Source organism: Macrobrachium rosenbergii, chromosome 27, assembly GCF_040412425.1.
Source record: "Macrobrachium rosenbergii isolate ZJJX-2024 chromosome 27, ASM4041242v1, whole genome shotgun sequence".
NCBI classification, from domain to species: Eukaryota; Metazoa; Arthropoda; class Malacostraca; order Decapoda; family Palaemonidae; genus Macrobrachium; species Macrobrachium rosenbergii.
Window position 1 is genome coordinate 35,437,176 of NC_089767.1, and position 26,333 is coordinate 35,463,508.

Below are 26,333 nucleotides of genomic sequence, written 5' to 3' on the forward strand. Positions count from 1 at the left end.
ATTTTTTGTTATCGGTAAGAAAAGCAGAGTGCCTTGGGAAGAGCTATTTTAATTTTTAGGTTTTGAAAGTTATGATGAGGTGTGATGGTGGTGGTAAGGTGAGGATGCCCTGCAATGTTAAAGCCAAGAGGAAGTGTTGGAGCTGTGTGAGGAGTGAGGAGGAGGGGGAGGAGAGCGAGCTGGAGGAGGGGAGGGACGTGGAGAGAGGCTGTGGAAGGGTTAAGGGTGATGGCTGTTACACCCTCTCTCTCTCTCTCTCTCTCTCTCTCTCTCTCTCCCACCCACCCACCCTCCATCTCTCTCTTACATGCTAGCTTCCTTGATGTTGGAAATGGAATGTCAAATATTCAATGTGGAAGGCGTGCTGGCGAAATATGTTTGGTGCAGCAGAAGTTTGCTCCCTGCCTCGGGGAGGTTTACCTCTGCTTGAGGGAAATGGAGGAGAGAGAGAGAGAGAGAGCTCATAAATTGAAAAAGGGGAAAAATAATTAAAAAGATACAGTGCAAGAAACAAAAGACTTTGGTCTCTGTGTCAAGGTTCTTGCAATTGGCGGGACAGTTCCTTTGAACCAATGGTCAGTACTTTCAAGGCATGGTCTCTAAGGCAGTAGGTCAGTAAATAAACAGTTGGTTTAATGGCTGTGATGGAATGAGCTGAATTAGGCTGGCTTTATATCTAACTCTGTTACAATCACAGGTCCATTGTATTCCATATACTACGGGGATCCTCTGTGTCTGAAATATATCTGAAACAAAAAAAAATGTTTAGAACACTGTAACTATTATTTTTCAGACCTTCCAAAAGTGTTTATGAATTACTAGTGACATCAATATATAAAAATTATCTTGAGAACCAGAGATACTTTAAAATGCTGAATTTGTATACTTAATAATCTTTTACCTCTTCATAGATTTTCGAATGGTTGTAGACCGGGTTGTCAGTCTTGAAGCAGGCTGTTACAGAAGAACAAGACTTCCTGAAAGGGTATCAGACTTCTGGGGATTCGTCTGTGAATTAAAAACCTCCTTAAAAGTTGGGGTAACACCTGAAAACCATTTGAAAAGGTGGTTCACTAAATGATATTGTTTATTTGTAGATATCGGTTATGTCTGATTTGTAGTTATGTACCTATTTTTATTTCCTTTGGGGGTTTGTTAAAAAAATGTACAGTCAGCTCTTCAGCCAGCCTTCACGTTTAGAGAAATACTACTATATATGATTGTGCAGACTCAGATTATATTTTATTTAAGGGAATTGATTGTGTTGCACTTAAAGTGAATTGAACTTAAGGTAAATAATTTTTATTTTTGCTTCTAAGTTGCTTCGAACTTTTTATGGACCTCATAATTTATTTTTTTCCCATGGTTTGTCAAGAGGTGAAGTGATTTTATTATTTATACTTCCCGTGTTTTCTTAGTTGTTTAGTCATATAATTGTTATTAAATTTATGTCGTAATCTTTTTTTTTTTTATAATAGCCTCATGGATCTTGAATACTTAGTTATCGCTGAAACAGAAACAAAAATAAGAATGTTTATGATAGACCCCAATATACTTAAGTCCTCAGACATTTCCCCAGCGACAGTTAAAACACCTGAAGGTTCTTTAGGGGGCCTGAGGGACCAGCTTCCCTTCTTCTGAAGATTCAAGTTGTTGAAGTGGAAGAGAAGTTGCCACAAGATTTGGGTCGGTGGCAGCATCTCGATTCTTAAACAAAGGTCAGTGGGACGACAGCCTAAAGCCCATTTGTAGCCCACCCTTACCCCCTAAAAACCCCCCTAAAAAAAAATGAGATAAGGAAGGAATGAATGAAGGTTGAGCTTAACTATGGAGGAAGCAATAGACCTGCTCTTAGAGGAAGGAAGGCCACAAGTGTCAGGAAGAGAAAAAGGAAGAGGAAGAGAATTCCTCTACCCTGACAGTGGAAGGGAGGAAACACCAGTGAAAAGTTAAGATATCTTATTTAAGTATATCTTAGTGTAACTACAGACCACTGAGCTGGATTAACAGCCTCCTAGGGCTGGCCCGGAAGGAATGATTTATTTACGTGGCTAAGAACCACTGAGCATTGTGCAATGGGTCAGCAGCTATTGAAACTGGGAACTACAATATAGCGAGAAATGAATTTCTATCACCAGAAATAAATTCTCTTATTCTTCATTGGCCGGTCGGAGATTCGTACTCGCGGCCAGCAGAGTGCTAGCTGAGAACGGAACCCACTCAGTGAAGCTCGTAATCCCCGAGGATTGCTGATTTCCCTGGAGTATGTATGAGGAGACGTGGCCTGATAAATGGGGAAGATGCGCTTTTGTAGTCAGTAGATCACTGACCAACATATTTGCCTTGAATTCGCCCATTGAGGTAGAAAACAAGAAGGCACCCACCACTTGCGATTGCAGCATAGATGCCGGGTGGAAGTTCCTTCTGTTAAGTGTAGCTTCCAAAATGATTTATTCAGGGATGTTCTATTGGTTATTAAACAGGCAATCGCCAGGCGCAGAGCATGTGTAAATATGTGTATTGATATTTGGCAGTACGCCTAAGTCCACGCAACTGTCTTTTTCTTTACATTTGGGCTGATTGAAATGTGTAGTTGAAAGATAATGAGTTCTATGATTAATTGTATGATCGTATTTACCTAAGGTGCGGGATTTAATCATTCTACATTCCTCTCTCTGCTGAACTGGTTTTGCTGGAAAATTATGGCGTCGTTATCTACCCCGTGAAGAGATAGGATATGATAATGAGTGAATTATTCAACGTAGATGCCCAATATATGGTCACTGTAATTTAAGCAGGAACTTGGGAGATGCTGTCATAACTGCCCGGCTGAGTAGACGAGGTTTGAGAAAGGAACACAGAAAAATGAAGGACAAAATGAAGTTGGGAGTTAGACAGAACTGGAAGCATCTTCGTGATCATTTTGGGCTCTTTTGTGTTGTTTATAAATAAATAGTGAAACGCTTGAGAAAACGTTTGACTGATACTTCGCATAAAGATCATATCCACTTACTGGTTTTTAATTTTGTAGCAGAATTTTGCAAGAGAGAGAGAGAGAAAGAGAGAGAGGTTCTGATTTTCATGTCCATTAATGATATGGTTACTTTAAAAAATAGGAGTTTGAAATGACCATAGACAGAGTTAAAATAGTTTTATCAGGATGACCTTTCGCCATCCGTAGTGGAACTTCTCACTGGATGAAATATTCCTCTAAAATTGCTTTTTAAAGGTAATAACAAAGGCCGGCCGGTGTTGGCTAGTACTCTCCAGTAAGAAGTGTGTGTGCGTGTGCACTCGCGCTGTCATTACTACCATTACTTCTATATTCCTCTCTGTAAAGACGCTTTGGAGTGTTACTATATATTGCATATATAATCTTTTCCCAAAATATATGGTTTCTTTAGTTTAGTGATGAGTGCTGGGTTTAATTTCAAGCCTCTTTCTTTTACTTTTAGAAGGCTTTTAGAAACAAAGTGGTCGAAAAAAGACTTAAGACCAGAGAGAGAGAGAGAGAGAGAGAGAGAGAGGATGGTAGGGGAGAGAATGTATTGTGCCTTTATTAGGGGAAAGTGAGTGTGGGTTGTATAACAGTGTGTTAGCATCACTTTTGTGTGTGTCTGTGTGTGTGTTTGTTTGTTTGTTTGTTTGTTTGTATGTATAGAAACAGTAAGATGCATGAATAGATTGAAGGATAGTATGGTAAATAACATCTACTCTTTCAGTTTTCATTTCTATTTTCCTGTTCATCTTCGTTTATGATGACATACTACATGAGACATATGGAGAAGTTATTAAAGTTGCTTTGTGCCTGTTGTGGCTCATTTGTTTGGTTCGGTAGACTGGGTGATGCAAGTGGTGGACAGAGGTTACAAGAATACACACACACATACACACACATACACACACACACACGTGCACAAAGTACATATATACTGGTATAAACATGTATTGAAGTTTTCTGAGCACAAAACATTTTCACAACATTAATATCCTTTGTTTGCGATTGGTCGAGATATGGTTTATAGTGTCCAAGGGTGCTTCACAAAACACACAAGCAAAGTGCAAATGAACGTCCTAGTTATTTCATCAGTTTAAAATCTGTGTAAAAGCAACTAAGTTAATTTTATTATAATTAAAAACGCGTAAGCTATGCAACATTTCAGCCGTTTTTTCGATGTGTGTCTAAATATTGTTCTGCATATTGCATCACTGCAAGCTTAATTCATCTTGTCTCCTGACTGGTAATTCACTTTTCTCTGTTTTCCTTTCGCCCTGGGGAAGATGCTTATACAGATATCTTCCGATAGTTCCAGACCCTGAAGGATACATTTCCTCCTCCTCCTCCTCCTACTACCTCTCCACTACCCTCCTCCGTAGACTTCTTTTCAATAAACATATCCCACCTGCCCTCATTCTCTTCACACATCCCATCGTCTCTCTCTCTCTCTCTCTCTCTCTCTCTCTCTCTCTCTCTCTGTGGCCCGCTCCTTCCCTAAACTACTACCATCTTGCATACTAGAAAAACAAAGTATAATAAAGAATTCAGTGTGAGATCCCAGCAAGCACTGTGTGGTCCAGGAGGAAAAGAGGAAGGAGAGGGAGGGAAGGAGAGGGGACAGGACAGGGACAGGAGAGGAGGGAAGGCTGAGGCATCACTCGGCGCATCGTAAAAATGTTCATCCTCCTTAGTTGTTGTGGGGAGAGAGAGAGAGAGCTTGGGCAAGAGGCAAACTGGCATTTTTCGAGCGCAAGCCTTGGTTCTAATCTCCTCCCGCCTTTTCCCTTCCTGAGAATTGTTTACATGGGCTCCTCCTTTTTTTTTAGTCTCATTATTTTAATTTCGCTTTTTTGAAGTTTTCAGTGTTGAGTCATTGACTTTATTGAAATGTTTTGACTGTATTTTTAATTTCTAATATAACTTATCTATTTTCTGACTTTATTATTAATAATTTGTCTTACTGGTAACTATCTTGAAGTATTATGGGAATATTTATCATTGCTTGAAATTATTTTCTTTTATCAAAGGTAGTATTTAAATTGTTTGTGGCATATCTATCTTGCAAGTAATATGAATATTTTTCACGTTTTCGCCCAGGGAAGTTTCAGATTTTCATGGAACCAGAATTAGAACAGATATATTTGGTGTCAGCTTATAAAGCAGGTGACAAGCATCTACGTAGAAGTGGTCAGACACGAACAGTACGGTGAACGTAAATCTTTAAAACCATGCAGGAGATGGATCAAGAGTTCACGGCAGAACTGGTACAGCGCTCTCTCTCTCTCTCTCTCTCTCTCTCTCTCTCTCTCTCTCTCTCTCTCTCTCTCTGAAGCTCAAGTAAAGGTTGAGCATTTCCACCGTTTGGAGTGGTGCTACAACTTACAACATAATCGAATGTGGAGAAAATCTTTGTTGTAATTTCTTTTGAAAATAAGATATTCAGCTAGAGCCATTCGTATTTTATTAAAAATGTTCATAGATATTACATTACACTTTAGCATCTGTGTGCTAGGATTTTGACTTTGTATTCCACTCTGGCTAGAGTACTATAGATTATTTCGTTATGCATAACCTGGTAATTTTTTTTTATACCGTGGTTTGTAGTAAATTTCAATTTGTACGTTTGTACTAAGCATGTTTATGCTCAGTATTCCTGGGTTTGTATTCAGCGTCGTGATGCACGCTATCGTGTTCTTTACATTTTTCTTTTGCCAAGTAAAAAAGTAATATTAAGAAAGTGCGTATGTTTTGAGGTAACTCAATTATTTTGCCTTCAAATGTTAATGACATAACCATAATAGTGGCTCATTTTATGAATGTTATCTTAAAGAAAGTTCAATTCAGACGACTTAACTATCTGCGTAAGTGTTCAGATTTTTTCAGATAAATTACGATGCAAACCATAGATTCAATGTATCGATAAGCATACAATGAGTGGTAACCGAGTGTTAATATAATGACTTTGAAAGTTGCCTAAAGGTCACTTCAAAGAACTCTCGAAACGATTGCACAGTTGACTCGGCACCAACAATCATAGTGCAATTACGAGGTTTTCCTCCTGTTATACCTTTCTGCCATCATTTTAGTTTTTCTTTCATACTGAATGACCTCTTTGGTCACAGGTGGTTGGTCTTGGTCTAAATTCTTCTATATTCCATTCCACTAACGATTACAGTGGAAATGCTTGGGGTAATGGGGTCAAAGTATCGTCTGCCATGTCATCATCAGCTCATACATGTTTAGCTCAGACTGTTTCTGAGGAACATTTCAATGTTTATATATACAAGAACTCACACTTTATAAACAAACTGACGTAATGTTAATATACTTGCTACACAAGAAAGATGAGCTTGACAGTTTGTATCAGTCTACTCGTATCAAACACAAACGAAGGATGGAGCTTTCAAAATTGTTTTTATTTCTCCCTGGTATAGCCCACGCTACAGGTAGACCTTTGTCCACAAACTGTTCAGATAAAAAATTCTCGTTAATATTCAAACCTTTGCTTCATGTAGATTTCATTACATCAACATAAGAATAACTTTATTATGATAGCAAAACTGTAAAACAAACTAAAGATAATAGAATCCTCGGAGCATTGATAAATGAATCAGATAGAATTTGTACTAGATATTAACGCACTGTCCTTCTTTTTAGGAACATTTTCATTTCAAAGTAGTCAAAAAAACCTTCTTATTGTAACTATTATTCATTCTGTCTAAGAGTCTTTCCAGTGCCTTACTTATATTTATACACACACAGTATATAATGTCATCACATGAATGGTGATGGACTTCTGAATAGATTTCAAACTTTTGCTCGATAAGTTATTTGGCAAAATACTCCTGAAATTGCCCAGTCACTGAGCTATTATAATGACTTGTATGTCCAAGAAAAAATTATGTAAATATGCAAAGTATTCTAAAAAGAAACTGCATACTACGGCTGCATCGCCTTCCATCCAGCAGTTGCAGTGGTTGTCTTTCACCTTCCTAGACAGCTTCATGCCTCATATACAACAATAATCCATGCCACTTCTGAATGTTGCTCTACTTCACGTAATTTGCATGCGAGAAATAATTGTAATAGCCTTTCTCGTACTCGCACTGCACAGCCAGATGCTCTTCTAGCTACCAACAGTGAGACAAATGGGTTACTGAAAGACCATCGTTTATTTGTTTGATCTGGTGGAGACTATTTGATACATAATACAAGCCTGCCTTTCGTGTGCTTGTATTGTTCTGTTATCGAAAGCAGCTGTTCTTTGTAGATATAAGCATTTGAAATATTACTGAAGAAGCAGTTTGCATCTTTTATCACAGTAAGCTCAAGATATCGGGAGAACATTAATAGAATGAACACGATAGCGTGTTATACATCTGCCTAAACCTGTAAGCTAGTGAGGCCACAAGAATGAATTTAATTATAAATATCACTTCCAGTTTTCTGTTCATGTCGAGTGAATAAATATACACACATGTATATAAATGTATACATATATATACATATGGAGTAGAAGATAGCAGAAAGATACACATTAACCATTATTATATAGAGAAGAGATATATATATATATATATATATATATATGTATGTATGTATAATGTATATGTATGTATGTATGAAAATATAATCAGTATGAGAAGACATTCATATGGTTTTAGTTATATTGTGAATAACCTTATATAACTCCAAATGCCAGTTGTCGTTAGTTACATCCTGTTTAGCGCTTTCAGAATTATTATTCACTATGGTACAAGAGGACATTGGTGTTTCTGAGCAATGTTAGCCAAAGAAGACAGCATAACTATTTTTTGAACAAGATTTTTTTTTATGCTGAATTAAAACATTACTTCCTATTCATCACGTTTATATGCGTTTTCACTTTTTATTTCCCATGAACAAAATGTTGGAGGGATGTGTTTATCGCATGAGTATAAGTGAATTTCAAATAGACGTTCGCAATCGTTCATACTTGCAATATAATCGTTTTATACTGAGTGTACAGCCAGTATAGTAGAAAAAAATATGACATTATCCAATCACTTAACTTTGTCAAGCTCTCCATCTCCAGTAAAAATCATGTTTTTTTATATAATGAGTACCGATTGCATTACATAAATTATGTTACTAAAATATCAATGGGGAAAGACGAAAAACTTATTTTAAAACAAAATTTTACCAAGTCAAAAATGTAAACTTCACACACACAAACATTATTCTCCTTTACATATAAGGACGCAACATTTACCATCATAATACTACTATCAAATAATCATTATTATTAATGCCACTGTAACAACAACGGCAATAATGATAGTAATTGCTCATCTGCAGTGCATATAAAGACGAAAAGGACAACTAATCTGCAGACATTAGTGCTTGTCTAAGATGAGAACAGCAAGTGACAATAATGTTACAGTAATAAATGATATCATAATACTACTGTTCAGAGATGCAACAACAAAATTCTTGCATATTAAAAACATTGCACCTTTAGCTCATGTTAATATGCACGTACCGCCAAGCAAAAGAATTAGAATTACTATTTGATTTTTAGCTACTAGCATTTAAGAAGAATATTAACATTTGGCTTATGGAAGAACAACAGGCAAAAATAAAACATACACCACTATCACTCAAAATGGAAAATATAGCGAAAGTGCGGTTAATATTATGACATATGCAACTTGTAACAGCGTGGCCAGACATGAACACATGCTGTGGGCAGGTTGCACTCTGGCATAGCTACACTGATGTTTGACTTCGAGAGCGATTGACTGACACCGAAATCCACTACCATATACGGACTCGGGAGGCATGGTGCGCATCGTTTTCGTTTTTCTGACGTGTGTATGAAGTTAATTACTTACTAGCACTGAAACTGGTTTCGATTCCCAAGTATAATGTTCATCTTCGCAATATCATGCAGAAAATTCTGACTGACTGGGCTTTTCATTTGAGGAGTGCAAAAGAGATTAACTAACCACCCAAATGTAAGAATTTAGGTGTCGAGGGTCAGTGCATGATATTCATTGAGGAACACTGTCTGAATTTACTTAGCTGTATCGAGGATAAAAGAGAAGGCGTTTACTGTCCATTTTCGGGATTTGTGTCTATAGTAAATTACGTCCTTGGTCAATAGACACCTGTGTACTCCCTTAGTAAAGTCGTAGAGTTTGTGATTGCAGGAGGCTTCGGCTATCGTTCTTGGTAACACGCTACCAGGGGTATATCGTGCACAACAAACGTTCTTTGACCTTTACTTTGTGTGATTGATGGCTGAGTTCAAGCAAAGTTTTCCTTCCTTTTTCCCAGTACACTGTAAAATCAACATCTGGCTCAGCAATATTCTCATCTCTAAAGGTATACCTTTTCTACTGCACCGATCGTGTTTGCGCATTGCCACGTGATGGTTTCACTCGAACAGTTCTGTGCTGGTATATAGTCTCTAAACTTATAGTTCTGTCTCAGGGGTTCTACTACTTTTCAGTTGGTTTATAAGGGCCTCACAGTAGCTATAGGGTGCCTCATGTAAAATGGCCTGATCCTCGATGGGGTTTATTGAATATACACAAAAAGTTGAAAGTGAAGGGATATCTCACAGCATTGATAGATTCTATATAAAGGCCATACCTAACAGGCTTACTTCCTGTTGTACTGACGGAAACCTATTTGTGTTCTGCAACCAACAATGTTTCATCAATTGTTAGGAAGTCATCAGCTGCACCACTGGCCTACAGTTTCTATTGAAGCCATTCAAAACATCTTCTTGCTACTGTAAACCTGTCGTGTACCAGGTCCAGTGGTGTCTTGTTTTTAGGTCATTTAAAGAAATATTGGTATGGCGAAGTGAAATCTTTTAGCACATCACCAAAATATTGGATGTCTAAATGATTCATGAAACAGCATATGATAATCATGGGTATTTAGTCCGAGCAAACCCTGCAGCACATAACAGACCGAAAAAGTTTTTCATTTCTAACACACCAACTTGATACACTTCCTTTACCATTTCTTCCTCATTTAATTCCACCTGCCCAGCTTTTTGCCAGATTTTTTTCATTTGTGTTTAGTACAATCAGACTAATAGTTATGTTATTAGACACAACAATGCCTACATTTCAAAAAAAGTGTGTCATTCTCTTTTGCTTTCTCCACAACACTTCCGGTTGTTGAATGCGTTTCTGTTTGTTCATTCTCATTACTTGGAGGGCTCTATTTACCCAGGGTTGTTTTCTAAGCATCATCTACTTGTGTTTGGGTTTTTTAACTACAGCAGTATATTCTTTTGTTTCAGCTGGTAGAGTGCACTTATCAAAGTTTCCTATGGCAAAACATTTGTCCAAAGAATTTACCTTTCTCTGGTATGTTAACAGCTGCACTCTCTAGTACTGCCTCGGCATCCATTCATCCATTTCCAGCTGCATTATCTTCATTCTGCTCACTGTAGCTCCTCACTTCTATATCCGTCATTTATTGATGTTAGCTATCCACCCAGCCAGACTTGCTCTTGTTCTATCCCATTACCCTGATGAGTAATTCATCCGATTCCTCAAACATAGCTGTCCATGTTCAGAAAATATCTGACATCTTTATTAATACCTCCTATTAATTGAGTCAGATAATGCGTTTACTAAAAGTAACCTATTGAAAAGAAAAAATTACATAGTTAGATCATCAATTAAAGGCAATTTTATCTACATTTTGAAATCGTCATCTACCTTTTGCTTTATTTCCGTCCGGCTGCTGGCCTCCGCTGGAAGTTTGGTATGGAACAATCACGACAGTATAATATAGCACATGACCACACGTAGGCAAACACAAGCAAGACTGCATATGTAACATGATTTACAGATATACATAATATTAATATATATATATATATATATATATATATATATATATATATATATATATATATATATATATATATATATATATATATATATATAAAGGTGTCAGAAAAAGAGGCAGACAGCATGCTGTGGATGTTGGGTTATTCTTCTTCGGTTCCGGGTACACCTATTTCAGGCAGCACAAAACTTTTAGGGTACGCATGACACAATATCTACTCAAAACCAACTATCAAATTTCTTTTTGTTCCTATTCGTCTAAATAAAGTGCAATGTAACAATTTGGTAAAATTTGATTACTTTTTTTGCGCAGATTTACAAGTTATTGGTGATTTTTGAAAATTCTTATCCTGGAAAGTGTATACATCTATAATAATACTTGACACTGATAAAGATTTTTCATATTTAACAGCTTTAAATTTTCATAAATTATTCAGTTTTCTACCGAGCCTTTCCTATTTCAGATTTACTAAATACGAAGTGAATCCATTATTAATATGCAATATCATAGGCCTATACTGTATACTAAAGTATATAAACTTCCATAAGGATTTTGCTATCACATCAATGAAGATTATATTATGAATAAAAATACAAATATATTTTGGGGATATTACACACTAAGACAGTGTAACTCTCTCTATCTACATATATATATATATATATATATATATATATATATATATATATATATATATATATATATATATATATATATATATATATATATATATATATGTATATATGTGTGTGTGTGTGTGTGTGTGTGTGGTGACTTGCTAGACCTAAGCCCTTTTTCTGTCCCCATTCATGAAAACCAGTTACCCACTAAAATGGGCAGGCCGATGAGGCCAAAAACAACCCATGGGAAAAACCAACTCTAACTGGGCCACTTGGCGTTTTTATGTTGTTTTCCTTGGTTATCCAGATTGTTTATTCATGTTTTTCTTACCTTACAAGTCTTCATCTCCATTATGGGCATTTGTAAGGTTATGCTATTGAGAAGAAATGTTTTGTTTTTCTTTTGCAGTGTCAAAAATATAAATCAGACATGGATTTGAAGATACAATCAATATGTTGGCGCGTGTGTGTGTGTGTGTGTGTGTGTGTGTGTGAGATATTGGAAGTGAATGACAGACAAGTGCAATCTTCTGTCCCCATTCATGACTACTTCAAACATCCGGGCTAGGGGGCGGGCCAGGGAGGCCAACCAACAACCCATGGAAAAAAACAGGCTCTAACTGGGCCACATGGCGTTTATTCATGTTTTTCTACGCGGCTTCATCTTCATTATTGGCAGAATTGTACTATATCTATGCTATTGCCGCCACTGACTCGCCTTCTTTTGCTATTCAAACATCGGTAGCTATGCGAGCATTGTCTCCCCTGACGAAATTCTTCGAACTTACATTTAGTCCTGAAAAGAGGTCATGCATATATCTATCTGCTTTATATATATATATATATATATATATATATATATATATATATATATATATATATATATATATATATATATACATACATATATACATGTTATCATTTACAGTCATGAAAGGGAAATACGTCTGACACTATTGATGTTACAGTCTTCACACAGCCTAGGCCTAGTCTGCTCTTTAGTCATCAATATTCTTTAAAACAAACAAACAAACAAATACACACACACACACACACACACACACACACACACACACACATATATATATATATATATATATATATATATATATATATATATATATATATATATATATATAATATATATATAAAGCAGACAGACCTACAGCATGACCTCTTTTCAGGACTAATGTAAGTTGGATGAATTTTGTTTGAATAGCAAAGACAAAAGATTGCACCTGCTGTCACGCTAATTACTAAAATTTACTCTATGACTACACACATTGTTATTTATTAATGTTACATTGATATTTTCTTGTGTTGAATAAGCTTTCCTAATGAGTTTCGCGGGACTGAGTTTCAGAATACAGTTCTGAATACTAAATATTCTGCGCCAGGAAAGCACAGCATAGGCCTACTTTTTCACACTGTTGCGGTACAATGGGTTTAGGTCAGGTACACTGTTCATTTATACATTGTTTCTGACACTAAACTTCAGTAGAGTTCCTAGTGCCTACAGATAGCCTTATAGGCAATCAATATTGTTATTTAGTGATTATATGTACTACAACACTAGATCAGGTAGTCCGTAGCTTGGTGACTAGTAGACCTATGGTGGGTAATCTTTGATCTCATAGTTCATCTACCCGAAGAGTGATGGGCTTCAACAAAAGAAAGCACTTATAGCAACATACACGAATAAATGAACCTTATCTCAGTCAGCACTTACAGTTTCTTTTTTATCTGCATAGACGATATGAAACAGCGTGAGAAAAGACGATTATGAAACAGCGTGAGAAAAGACCCGCATCTGACTCTGTCACGCAAGATCTGTGATGAGCGTTTAGTCTTGGATAATCAGATTTTAGTAGTTCTTAGATTTGATCAAACAGTCTGTTAATTTTCATATTCTTTATTAAAAAAAAGGTTTTGAAAACTCTTGTAGATACAAATGAAAGTTTCGTATCATGATTTTATGGTATAGGTTCTGCCATTTGCTTGGTGCAATATTGTAGTTCAGTCATACGTCTTGCAGAAGTGTAACACATTTCTTTTCAAATAATTTCCCCTTTGTTTTTTATTGTTTCGTCCGACATGATGTTATTTCAGTTTTATTCTGGGAAAACCATTTTAATATGGCATACAAAACTAATGAAAATGAAAATAATGAATAATTTCCCATATTTTGGTAATCATAGAACCAACTAAAAACGATTATTAAATAAAATTATCTAAAAATGAATTTTCCAGCCGTGAGACCCCATGACCACACATGCATGTTTAATTTTTTGTTGATTTTTCAAAACATGCCAACTCGACAACGTTTGAAAGCAGATAAATTGATCAATTAAAAATTTTCTAGATTTTTGAGGCTGGTACTTATAAGAGCGAATGCCCCAAAACTGAGTCAGTTATAAGTTTCCAAAGACTCGGTCGTGATACAGGTACGTCAGAAGGCTTGGAGCCTTCGCGGGTGCTTCGGAAATCTTTCCGGAGATACTTTGGTTCCGAGAGCCTTTGAATCACATTGGAGCGTTCGTCAGGAGACCTGGACCATTCGCGGATGCTTCGGAAATCCTTCCGGAGATACGTTGGTTCCGAGAGCCTTTGAAACACGGAGTGTTCGTCAGAAGGCTTCGCGGAAGCTTCGGAAATCCTTCCGGAGATATGTTACGTTGGTTCCGAGAGCCTTTGAAGCACACTGAAGTATTCGCCAGAAGACCTGGAGCCTTCGCGGATGCGTCGGAAATCCTTCCGGAGATACTTTACGTTGGTTCCGGAAGCCTTTGAAGCCACACTGGAGTATTCGCCAGAAGACCTGAAGCCTTCGCGGATGCGTCGGAAATCCTTCCGGAGATACGTTACGTTGGTTCCGAGAGCCTTTGAAGCACGGAATGTTCCCCGTGGCCCATTCGTAGGTTTTTTTAAAACTATACATTAGAGAAGAGCTCAGTTCTGCACAAGTTTAAAATGAATCATTGTGCAAGTGAAGTGTTGTGTTATTTGCGACAGATTGGCTTCGGATCTTTTACTTCCGCTGAAGTGTTGTGTTATTTGCGACAGATTGGCTTCGGATCTTTTACTTCCGTCGATTATAGGTTTGTAAGTATATTATATCACGTTCCTCTGTTTCTCATTCTCTTCCTCTCTTGCCTTCTACTTTTTCTAATCATTATTCCCCTCTTTCTTCTTCTTTTATTCTTTTACCTTCTACTCTTTTCACTCCTCAAACTTAAATCTCTGTCCCCTTCTAATTTTCTTCCTTGTTTGTCGACTCCTTCACTCTCATTCCCCTCTCTCTCTCTCCCTTCTGTCTCCTTATCCTCTCTTTTTGACCTTTCTCTTCCTGTACCCTCTCTCTCTCTCCCTTCTGTCTCCTTATCCTCTTTCCTTCCCGTACCCTCTCTCTCTCTCCCTTCTGTCTCCTTATCCTCTTTCCTTCCCGTACCCTCTCTCTCTCTCCCTTCTGTCTCCTTATCCTCTCTTTTTGACCTTTTTCTTCCCGTACCCTCTCTCTCTCTCCCTTCTGTCTCCTTATCCTCTCTTTTTGACCTTTCTCTTCCCATACCCTCTCTCTCTCTCCCTTCTGTCTCCTTATCCTCTCTTTTTGACCTTTCTCTTCCCGTACCCTCTCTCTCTCTCCCTTCTGTCTCCTTATCCTCTCTTTTTGACCTTTCTCTTCCTGTACCCTCTCTCTCTCTCCCTTCTGTCTCCTTATCCTCTTTCCTTCCCCTACCCTCTCTCTCTCTCCCTTCTGTCTCCTTATCCTCTTTCCTTTTCCCTTCTGTTCCCGTACCCTGTCACCCTTTCCCTTATTTCTCCTTATCCGCTCTCGGTGTCCCTATTATCTCCTTATCCTCTCTCGTTTTCCTTTCTGGCTTCTTATCCTCTCGCACTTTCCCTTCTGTCTTCTTATCCTCTCTCCTTTCCCCTCCTGTTCAAGTACCCTGTCACCCTTTCCCTTATTTCTCCTTATCCGCTCTCGGTGTCCCTATTATCTCCTTATCCTCTCTCGTTTTCCTTTCTAGCTTCTCATCCTCTCTCCTTTCCCCTTCTGGCTTCTTATCCTCTCTCCTTTCCCCTCCTGTTCAAGTACCCTGTCACCCTTTCCTTATTTCTCCTTATCCGCTCTCAGTGTCCCTATTATCTCCTTATCCTCTCTCTCGTTTTCCTTTCTAGCTTCTCATCCTCTCTCCTTTCCCCTTCTGGCTTCTTATCCTCTCTCCTTTCCCCTCCTGTTCAAGTACCCTGTCACCCTTTCCTTATTTCTCCTTATCCGCTCTCAATGTCCCTATTATCTCCTTATCCTCTCTCGTTTTCCTTTCTAGCTTCTCATCCTCTCTCCTTTCCCCTTCTGGCTTCTTATCCTCTCTCTCCTTTCCCCTCCTGTTCAAGTACCCTGTCACCCTTTCCCTTATTTCTCCTTATCCGCTCTCGGTGTCCCTATTATCTCCTTATCCTCTCTCGTTTTCCTTTCTAGCTTCTCATCCTCTCTCCTTTCCCCTTCTGGCTTCTTATCCTCTCTCCTTTCCCCTCCTGTTCAAGTACCCTGTCACCCTTTCCCTTATTTCTCCTTATCCGCTCTCGGTGTCCCTATTATCTCCTTATCCTCTCTCGTTTTCCTTTCTAGCTTCTCATCCTCTCTCCTTTCCCCTTCTGGCTTCTTATCCTCTCCTTTCCCCTCCTGTTCAAGTACCCTGTCACCCTTTCCCTTATTTCTCCTTATCCGCTCTCAGTGTCCCTATTATCTCCTTATCCTCTCTCGTTTTCCTTTCTAGCTTCTCATCCTCTCTCCTTTCTCCTTCTGGCTTCTTATCCTCTCTCCTTTCCCCTCCTGTTCAAGTACCCTGTCACCCTTTCCCTTATTTCTCCTTATCCGCTCTCAGTGTCCCTATTATCTCCTTTATCCTCTCTCGTTTTCCTTTCTAGCTTCTCATCCTCTCTCCTTTCCCCTTCTGGCTTCTTATCCTCTCTCCTTTCCCCTCCTGTTCAAGTACCCTGTCACCCTTTCCCTTATTTCTCCTTATCCTCTCTCGGTGTCCCTATTATCTCCTTATCCTCTCTCGTTTTCCTTTCTGGCTTCTTATCCTCTCTCCTTTCCCCTTCTGTTCCCGTACCCTCTCTCTCTTTCCCTTCTGACTCCTTCTATTCTCTTTCTTTCCCTTCTGACTCCTTCCATTCTCTCTCTTTCCCTTCTGGCTCCTTCCATTCTCTCTCTTTCCCTTCTGACTCCTTCCATTCTCTTTCTTTCCCTTCTGACTCCTTCCATTCTCCTTCCTCTTCCCTAATGTGTCCTTACCCTCTCTCCCCTGACCTTCAATCTCCTTCTCCTTCTTCCTCTTCCCTTCTGTGCCCTTACCCTCTTTCCCCTGATCTTCAATCTTCTTCTCCTCCTTCCTCTCCTCTTGTGTGTCCTTACCCTCTTTCCCCTGACCTTCAATCTCCTTCTCCTCCTTCCTCTCCTCTTCTGTGTCCTTACCCTCTTTCCCCTGACCTTCAATCTCCTTCTCCTTCTTCCTCTTCCTTCTGTGCCCTTACCCTCTTTCCCCTGATCTTCAATCTCCTTCTCCTCCTTCCTCTCCTCTTGTGTGTCCTTACCCTCTTTCCCCTGACCTTCAATCTCCTTCTCCTCCTTCCTCTCCTCTTCTGTGTCCTTACCCTCTTTCCCCTGACCTTCAATCTCCTTCTCCTTCTTCCTCTTCCCTTCTGTGCCCTTACCCTCTTTCCCCTGATCTTCAATCTCCTCCTCCTTCCTCTCCTCTTGTGTGTCCTTACCCTCTTTCCCCTGACCTTCAGTCTCCTTCTCCTCCTCCTTTTCCTCTTCTGTGTCCCTACCCTCTTTCCCCTGACCTTCAATCTCCTTCTCCTCCTTCCTCTCCTCTTGTGTGTCCTTACCCTCTTTCCCCTGACCTTCAGTCTCCTTCTCCTCCTCCTTTTCCTCTTCTGTGTCCCTACCCTCTTTCCCCTGACCTTCAATCTCCTTCTCCTCCTTCCTCTCCTCTTCTGTGTCCTTACCCTCTTTCCCCTGACCTTCAATCTCCTTCTCCTCCTTCCTCTCCTCTTCTGTGTCCTTACCCTCTTTCCCCTGACCTTCAATCTCCTTCTCCTCCTTCCTCTCCTCTTCTGTGTCCTTACCCTCTTTCCCCTGACCTTCAATCTCCTTCTCCTTCCTCTCCTCTTCTGTGTCCTTACCCTCTTTCCCCTGACCTTCAATCTCCTTCTCCTCCTTCCTCTCCTCTTCTGTGTCCTTACCCTCTTTCCCCTGACCTTCAATCTCCTTCTCCTTCTTCCTCTTCCCTTCTGTGCCCTTACCCTCTTTCCCCTGATCTTCAATCTCCTTCTCCTCCTTCCTCTCCTCTTGTGTGTCCTTACCCTCTTTCCCCTGACCTTCAGTCTCCTTCTCCTCCTCTTTTTCCTCTTCTGTGTCCCTACCCTCTTTCCCCTGACCTTCAATCTCCTTCTCCTCCTTCCTCTCCTCTTCTGTGTCCTTACCCTCTTTCCCTGACCTTCAATCTCCTTCTCCTCCTTCCTCTCCTCTTCTGTGTCCTTACCCTCTTTCCCCTGACCTTCAATCTCCTTCTCCTCCTCCTTTTCCTCTTCTGTGTCCCTACCCTCTTTCCCCTGACCTTCAATCTCCTTCTCCTCCTTCCTCTCCTCTTCTGTGTCCTTACCCTCTTTCCCCTGACCTTCAATCTTCTTCTCCTCCTTCCTCTCCTCTTCTGTGTCCTTACCCTCTTTCCCCTGACCTTCAATCTCCTTCTCCTCCTTCCTCTCCTCTTCTGTGTCCTTACCCTCTTTCCCCTGACCTTCAGTCTCCTTCTCCTCCTCCTTTTCCTCTTCTGTGTCCCTACCCTCTTTCCCCTGACCTTCAATCTCCTTCTCCTCCTTCCTCTCCTCTTCTGTGTCCTTACCCTCTTTCCCCTGACCTTCAATCTCCTTCTCCTTCCTCTCCTCTTCTGTGTCCTTACCCTCTTTCCCCTGACCTTCAATCTCCATCTCCTCCTTCCTCTCCTCTTCTGTGTCCTTACCCTCTTTCCCCTGACCTTCAATCTCCTTCTCCTTCTTCCTCTTCCCTTCTGTGCCCTTACCCTCTTTCCCCTGACCTTCAATCTCCTTCTCCTCCTTCCTCTCCTCTTTGTCATTACCCTCTTTTCCTTTCCCCTCTTTTTCCTTACTGTAATTTCCGTTCCCATATTTGTCATTACCCTCTTTTCCCTTCCCCTCTTTGTTCTTACTGTCTTTCCCATTCCCCTCGTTGTCCTTACTGTCTTTCCCATTCCACTTCTTGTCATTACCCTCTTTTCCTTTCCCCTCTTTTTCCTTACTGTAATTTCCGTTCTCATATTTGTCATTACCCTCTTTTCCCTTCCCCTATTTTTCCTTACCGTCTTTCCCATTCCTCTCTTTGTCCTTACCGTCTTTCCCCGTCACTAATTTGTCCTTACCGTCTTTCCCCTTCCCCTCCTTGTCCTTACTGTCTTTCCCGTTCCACTCTTTGTCATTACCCTCTTTCCCCTTCCCCTCTTTGTCCTTACTGTCTTTCCCCTTCCCCTCTTTGTCCTGACCGTCTTTTCCCTTCCTCTCTTTGTCCTTACAGTCTTTCCCCTTCCCCTATACCAAGTTTTATGTAAGATTTAAATTCAAATTGTTTTATACTGATATGGCTACTTATGTAGAATACCCAATGTACAATTGGAAATAAAGGATTATTATTATTATTATTATTATATTATTATTATTCCCTCTTTCCCCTTCCCTTCTGTCTCCTTCCCTTCTTTCCTCTTCCCTTCTGTCTCCTTCCCTCTTTCCCCTTCCTTTCTGACTCCTTCCCCCTTTTCCCTTCCCTTCTTTCCTTTTCCCTTCTGTCTCCTTCCCCCTATTTCCCTTTCCTTTCTCTCTCCTTCCCTCTTTCCCTTTCACTTCTGTCTCCTTCCCTCTTTCCCCTTCCCTTCTGTCTCCTTCCCCTCTTTCCCCTTCCCTTCTGTCTCCTTCCCTTCTTTCCTCTTCCCTTCTGTCTCCTTCCCTCTTTCCCCTTCCTTTCTGACTCCTTCCCCCTTTTCCCTTCCCTTCTTTCCTTTTCCTTCTGTCTCCTTCCCCTATTTCCCTTTCCTTTCTCTCTCCTTCCCTTTCCCTTTCACTTCTGTCTCCTTCCCTTTCCCTTTCACTTCTGTCTCCTTCCCCTCTTTCCCCTTCCCTTCTGTCTCCTTCCCTTCTGTCTCCTTCCCTCTTTCCCCTTCCCTCCTTTCCTCTTCCCTTCTGTCTCCTTCCCTCTTTCCCCTTCCCTTCCTTCCTCTTCCCTTCTGTCTGCTTCCCTCTTTCCCCTACCCTTCTGTCTCCTCCCCTTCTTTCCTCTTCCCTTCTGCCTCCTTCCCTCTTTCCCCTTCCCTTCTGTCTCCTTCCCTCTTTCCCCTGCCCTTCTGTCTCCTCCCCTTCTTTCCTCTTCCCTTCTGCCTCCTTCCCTCTTTCCCCTTCCCTTCCGTCTCCTTCCCTCATTCCCCCTTCCTTTGTCTCCTTCCCTCTTTCTCCTTCCATCTTTCCCCTTTCCTTCTGTCTCCTTCTCTCTTTCCCCTTCCCTTCTGTCTCCTTCCCTCTTAACTCTTCCCTTCTGTCTCCTTCCCTCTTTCCCCTTCACTTCTGTCTCCTTCCCTCTTTCCCCTTCCCTTCTGTCTGCTTCCCTCTTTCCCGTCCCTTCTGTCTCCTACCCCCTTTCACCCTTCCCTTCTGTCTCCTTCCCTCTTTCCTTTTCCCTTCTGTCTGCTTCCCTCTTTCCCTTCCCTTCTGTCTCCTACCCCCTTTCCCCCTTCCCTTCTGTCTCCTTCCCTCTTTCCTTTTCCCTTCTGTCTCCTTCCCTCTTTCCCCTTCCCTTCTGTCTCCTTCCCTCTTTCTCCTTCCCTCTTTCCTCTTCCCTTCTGTCTCCTTCCCTCTTGCTCATTCACTCTTTCCTCTTTCCTTCCCTCTTCCCACTTTCCTTCTATCTCCTTCCGCCTTTTCCTTCCCTTCTGCCTCCTTCCCTCTTTCCCCTTCCCTTCAGTCTCCTTCTCTCTTTCCCCTTTCCTTCCCTCTTCCCCCTTCCCTTCTGTGTCCTTCCCCTCTTTCCCCTTCCCTTCTGTGTCCTTCCCTCTTTCCCCCTTCCCTTCTGTCTCCTTCCCTCTTTCCCCTTCCCTTCTGTCTCCTTCCCTCTTTCCCCCTTCCCTTGTCTCATTTCCTCTTTCCCCTTCCTTCTGTCTCCTTACCTCTTTCCCCTTCCTTTTCTCCTTCCTCTTTCCCTTCCCTTCTGTCTCCTTCCCTCTTTCCCCTTCCCTTCTCTCCTTCCTCTTTCCCCTTCCCTTCTGTCTCCTTCCCTCTTTCCCCTTCCTTTCTCTTCCTCTTTCCCTCTTTCCCTTCCTTCTGTGTCCTTCCCTCTTTCCCCCTTCCCTTCTGTCTCCTTCCCTCTTTCCCCTTCCTTCTGTCTCCTTCCCTCTTTCCCCTTCCCTTGTCTCCTTCCCTCTTTCCCCTTCCTTCTGTCTCCTTCCCTCTTTCCCCCCTTCCTTGTCTCCTTCCCCTTTCCCTTCCTTCTGTCTCCTTCCTCTTTCCCCTTCCTTGTCTCCTTCCTCTTTCCCTTCCCTTCTGTCTCCTTCCCTCTTTCCCCCTTTCCTTGTCTCCTTCCCTCTTTCCCCTTTCCCTTCCCTTCTGTCTCCTTCCCTCTTTCCCCTTTCCTTGTCTCCTTCTCCTTCTCTTTTTCCCCTTCCTTCTGTCTCCTTCCCTCTTTCCCCCTTCCTTGTCTCCTTCCCTCTTTCCCCTTCCCTTCTGTCTCCTTCCCTCTTTCCCCCTTCCCTTGTCTCCTTCCCTCTTTCCCCCTTCCCTTCTGTCTCCTTCCTCTTTCCCCCCTTCCCTTGTCTCCTTCCTCTTCCCCTTCCCTTCTGTCTCCTTCCCTCTTTCCACCTTCCTTCTGTCTCTTTCCTCCTTCCTCTTTCCCCCTTCCTTGTCTCCTTCCCTCTTTCCTTCCCTTCTGTCTCCTTCCCTCTTTCCCCCTTCCCTTGTCTCCTTCCCTCTTTCCCCTTCCCTTCTGTCTCCTTCCCTCTTTCCCCTTCCCTTCTGTCTCCTTCCCTCTTTCCCCCTTCCCTTGTCTCCTTCCCTCTTTCCCCTTCCCTTCTGTCTCCTTCCCTCTTTCCCCCTTCCCTTGTCTCCTTCCCTCTTTCCCCCCTTTCCTTCTGTCTCCTTCCCTCTTTCCCCTTCCCTTCTGTCTCCTTCCCTCTTTCCCCCTTCCTTGTCTCCTTCCCTCTTTCCCCTTCTTCCCTTCCTCTCCTTCCCTCTTTCCCCCTTCCTTGTCTCCTTCCTCTTTCCCTTCCCTTCTGTCTCCTTCCCTCTTTCCCCTTCCTTCTGTCTCCTTCCCTCTTTCCCCTTCCCTTGTCTCCTTCCCTCTTTCCCCTTCCTTCCCTGTCTCCTTCCTCTTTCCCCTTCCATGTCTCCCTTCCTCTTTCCCCTTCCTTCTGTCTCCTTCCCCTCTTTCCCCCTTCCCTTGTCTCCTTCCTCTTTCCCCTTCCCTTCTGTCTCCTTCCCTCTTTCCCCCTTCCTTGTCTCCTTCCCTCTTTCCCTTCCTTCCCTTCTGTCTCCTTCCCTTTCCCCTTTCCTTGTCTCCTTCCCTCTTTCCCTTCCTTCTGTCTCCTTCCCTCTTTCCCCCTTCCTTCTCTCCTTCCCTCTTTCCCCTTCCCTTCTGTCTCCTTCCCTCTTTCCCCCTTCCCTTGTCTCCTTCCCTCTTTCCCTTCCCTTCTGTCTCCTTCCCTCTTTCCCCTTCCCTTGTCTCCTTTCCTCTTTCCCTTCCCTTCTGTCTCCTTCCCTCTTTCCCCTTCCCTTCTCTCCTTCCTTCCCTCTTTCCCCCTTCCTTGTCTCCTTTCTCTTTCCCCTTCCCTTCTGTCTCCTTCCCTCTTTCCCCCTTCCCTTCTCTCCTTCCCTCTTTCCCCCTTCCCTTGTCTCCTTTCCTCTTTCCCCTTCCCTTCTGTCTCCTTCCCTCTTTCCCCTTCCCTTCTGTCTCCTTCCCTCTTTCCCCTTCCCTTCTCTCCTTCCCTCTTTCCCCTTCCCCTTCTGTCTCTTCTTCCCTCTTTCCCCCTTCCCTTCTCTCCTTCCTCTTTCCCCTTCCCTTGTCTCCTTTCCTCTTTCCCCTTCCTTCTGTCTCCTTCCTCTTTCCCTTCCCTTCTGTCTCCTTCCCTCTTTCCCCCTTCCTTCTCTCCTTCCCTCTTTCCCCCTTTCCTTGTCTCCTTCCCTCTTTCCCTTCCCTTCTGTCTCCTTCCTCTTTCCCCCTTCCCTTCTGTCTCCTTCCTCTTTCCCCCCTTCCCTTGTCTCCTTCCCTCTTTCCTTCCCTTCTGTCTCCTTCCCTCTTTCCCCTTCCCTTCTCTCCTTCCCTCTTTCCCCCTTCCCTTGTCTCCTTCCCTCTTTTCTTCCCTTCTGTCTCCTTCCCTCTTTCCCCCTTCCCTTGTCTCCTTTCCTCTTTCCCCTTCCCTTCTGTCTCCTTCCCTCTTTCCCCCTTCCCTTGTCTCCTTCCCTCTTTCCCCTTCCTTCTGTCTCCTTCCCTCTTTCCCCCTTCCCTTGTCTCCTTCCTCTTTCCCCTTCCCTTCTGTCTCCTTCCTCTTTCCCCCTTTCCTTGTCTCCTTTCCTCTTTCCCCTTCCCTTCTGTCTCCTTCCCTCTTTCCCTTCCTTGTCTCCTTCCTCTTTCCCCTTCCTTCTGTCTCCTTCCCTCTTTCCCCTTCCTTGTCTCCTTCCCTCTTTCCCCTTCCCTTCTGTCTCTTCCTCTTTCCCCCTTCCCTTGTCTCCTTCCCTCTTTCCCCTTCCCTTCTGTCTCCTTCCCTCTTTCCCCTTCCTTGTCTCCTTCCCTCTTTCCCCTTCCCTTCTGTCTCCTTCCCTCTTTCCCCCTTCCCTTGTCTCCTTCCCTCTTTCCCCTTCCCTTCTGTCTCCTTCCCTCTTTCCCCCTTCCCTTGTCTCCTTCCCTCTTTCCCCTTCCCTTCTGTCTCCTTCCCTCTTTCCCCCTTCCCTTGTCTCCTTCCCTCTTTCCCCTTCCCTTCTGTCTCCTTCCCTTTTCCCCTTCCCTTCCTCTCCTTCCTCTTTCCCTTCCCTTCTGTCTCCTTCCTCTTTCCCCTTCCTTGTCTCCTTCCCTCTTTCCCCCTTCCCTTCTCTCCTTCCCTCTTTCCCCTTCCCTTCTCTCCTTCCCTTCTCTCCTTCCCTCTTTCCCCTTCCCTTCTGTCTCCTTCCCTCTTTCCCCCTTCCCTTCTCTCCTTCCCTCTTTCCCCTTCCCTTCTGTCTCCTTCCCTCTTTCCCCCTTCCCTTGTCTCCTTCCCTCTTTCCCCCTTCCCTTGTCTCCTTCCATCTTTCCCCTTCCCTTCTGTCTCCTTCCCTCTTTCCCCTTCCCTTGTCTCCTTTCCTCTTTCCCCCTTCCCTTGTCTCCTTCCCTCTTTCCCCTTCCCTTCTGTCTCCTTCCCTCTTTCCTCCTTCCCTCTTTCCCCCTTCCTTTGTCTCCTTCCCTCTTTCCCCTTCCCTTCTGTCTCCTTCCCTCTTTCCCCCTTCCCTTCTGTCTCCTTCCCTCAGAAGGGGAGGGAAAAGAGGGAAGGAAACAGAAGGGAGGGGAAAGAGGGAAGGAGACAGAAGGGAAAAGGAAAGAAGGGAAGGGGAAAGAGGGAAGGAAACAGAAGGGAAGGGGAAGGAGGAAAGGAGGGAAGGAAGAGAAGGAAAGAAGGGAAGGAAGAGGAAGGAAGAAAGGGAAGAGGAAAGAAGGGAAGGAAAGAAAGAGGAAGGAGACAGGAAGGAGGAAGAAAGGAAGGGAAGGAAGGGAAGGAAACAAAGGGAAGAGAAAAGAAGGGAAGGGAAGGAAAGGGAAGGAACAGAAGGGAAGAGGAAAGGAGGGAAGGAAAACAGAAAGGGAAGAGGAAAGAAAGGAAGGGGAAGAGGAAGGAGACAGAAGGAAAGAGGAAGGAAGACAAAAGAGGAAGGAGGAAAGAGGAAGAGGGAAGGAGACAGAAGGGAGAGGAAGGAGGAAGGGGAAAGAGGGAAGGAGACAAAGGGAAGGGGAAAGGGAAGGAGACAGAAAGGAAGGGGAAAGAGGGAAGGAAGAAGGAAGGGGAAGGAAGGAGGAGGAAAAGGAGGAAGAGGAAAGGAAGGAAGGGAAGGAAGAAGGGGAGAGGAAAGAAGGAAGGGGAAGAGGGAAGGAAGAGAAAGGAAGGGAAGGGGAAAGAGGAAGGAGACAGAAGGAAGAGGAAAGAAGGAAGGGGGAAGAAAGAAGGAAGGAAGGGAAGAGGAAAGAAAAGGGGAAGGAAGGAAAAGACAGGAAGGAAAATGAAGAAAAGAAGGGAAGGGGAAAGAAGGAAAGGAGACAGAAGGAAGGGAAAGAAGGGAAGGGGAAAGAGGGAAGGAGACAGAAAAGGGAAGAGGAAAGGAAGAAGGGAAAGAGAGAAGGGAAGAGGAAGAAGGAAGGGGGAAGAGGGAAGGAGGAAGGAAGGAAGGGAAAGAGGAAGGAGAAAGAAGGAAGAGGAAAGAAGGGAAGGAAAGAAGGAAGGAGACAGAAGGAAGAGGAAAGGAGGGAAGGGGAAAGAAGGAAGGAAACAGAAGGGAAGAGGAAAGAAGGAAGGAGACAGAAGGAAGGAAAAAAGGAAGGGGAAAGGAAGGAAGGAGAAGAAGGGAAGAGGAGGAAGGAAGGGGGAAAAAGGAAGGAGACAAGGAAGAGGAAAGGAGGAGGAAGGAAAGAGGGAAGGAGGAAAGAAGGAAGAGGAAAAAGGGAAGGGGGGAGAGGAAAGGAGACAGAAGGAAGGGAAAGAGGGAAGGAGACAGAAGGGAAGAGGAAAGGAGGAAAGAGGAAGGGAAGGAAGGAGACAGAAGGGAAGAAGGAAAGAGGAAGGAAGGAAGGAAGGAGAAGGGTGAAGGAAGGAAGGAAGGGAAGAAGGAAGGAAGGGAAGAAGGAAAGGAAGGGGAAAGAAGGAAGGAGAAGAAGGAAAGGAAGAGGAAGAAGGAAGGAAAGAAGAAGGAAAAAGAGAGAAAGGAAGGAAGGAAAAGAGGGAAGGAGACAGAAAGGAAGAGGAAAGAAGGGAAGGAAAAGAGGAAGGAGACAGAAGGAAGAGGAAAGAAGGAAGGGGAAAGGAAGGAGACAGAAGGGAAGAGGGAAGGAAAGAAGGAAACAGGAAGGAAGGAAGAGAAGGGAAGAGGAAAGAAGGAAGGAAAGAAAAAGAAGAAACAAAGGGAAGGGGAAGGAAGGAAAGAAGGAAGGAAACAGAAGGGAAGAGGAAAGAAGGGAAGGAAGGAAGGAAGAAGGGAACAGAAGGAAGGAAGGAAGGGAAGGAAGGAAGGAAGAGGAAGGAAGGAGAAGGAGGGGAAGGGGAAGGGAAGGAAGGAGAAGGAAGGGAAGAGGAAAGAAAGGAAGGGGAAAAGGAAGGAAGGAGGGAAGAAGGAAAGGAGGAAAGGAAGGGAAGGGAATGAGGGAAGGAAGGAAGGAAGGAAGGAGACAGAAGGGGAGGGGGAAGAGGGAAGGAGACAGAAGGGAAAAGGAAAGAAGGGAAGGGGAAAGAGGGAAGGAGACAGAAGGGAAGAGGAAAGGAGGGAAGGGGAATGAGGGAAGGAAGCAGAAGGGAAGGAGACAGAAGGGGAGGGGGAAGAGGGAAGGAAACAGAAGGGAAGAGGAAAGAAGGGAAGGGGGAAAGAAAGGGAGACAGAAAGGAAGAGGAAAGAGGGAAGGAATGAGGAAGGAAGCAGAAGGGAAGGGGAAAGAGGGAAGGAGACAGAAGGGAAGAGGAAAGGAGGGAAGGGGAAAGAGGGAAGGAAACAGAAGGGAAGGGGAAAGAGGGAAGGAGACAGAAGGGAAGAGGAAAGGAGGGAAGGGGAAAGAGGGAAGGAAACAGAAGGGA

At 43.0% G+C, this 26,333-nt stretch overlaps 2 protein-coding genes across 25 annotated transcripts in view; one reads left to right on the forward strand and one right to left on the reverse strand.

Moving 5' to 3' along the window:
* Positions 1-26,333, forward strand: part of sif (still life) — a 682,529-nt gene that overhangs the window by 152,358 nt on the left and 503,838 nt on the right. The window lies entirely within an intron of this gene.
* Positions 17,607-22,091, reverse strand: LOC136853327 (uncharacterized; the record flags this gene model as incomplete). Its single annotated transcript, XM_067128689.1, has 5 exons — positions 17,607-17,620; positions 17,668-17,895; positions 17,982-18,401; positions 18,459-18,795; positions 21,843-22,091. Coding segments are annotated over 5 exons (1,248 nt in total), but the record flags the coding sequence as incomplete, so codon positions are not given.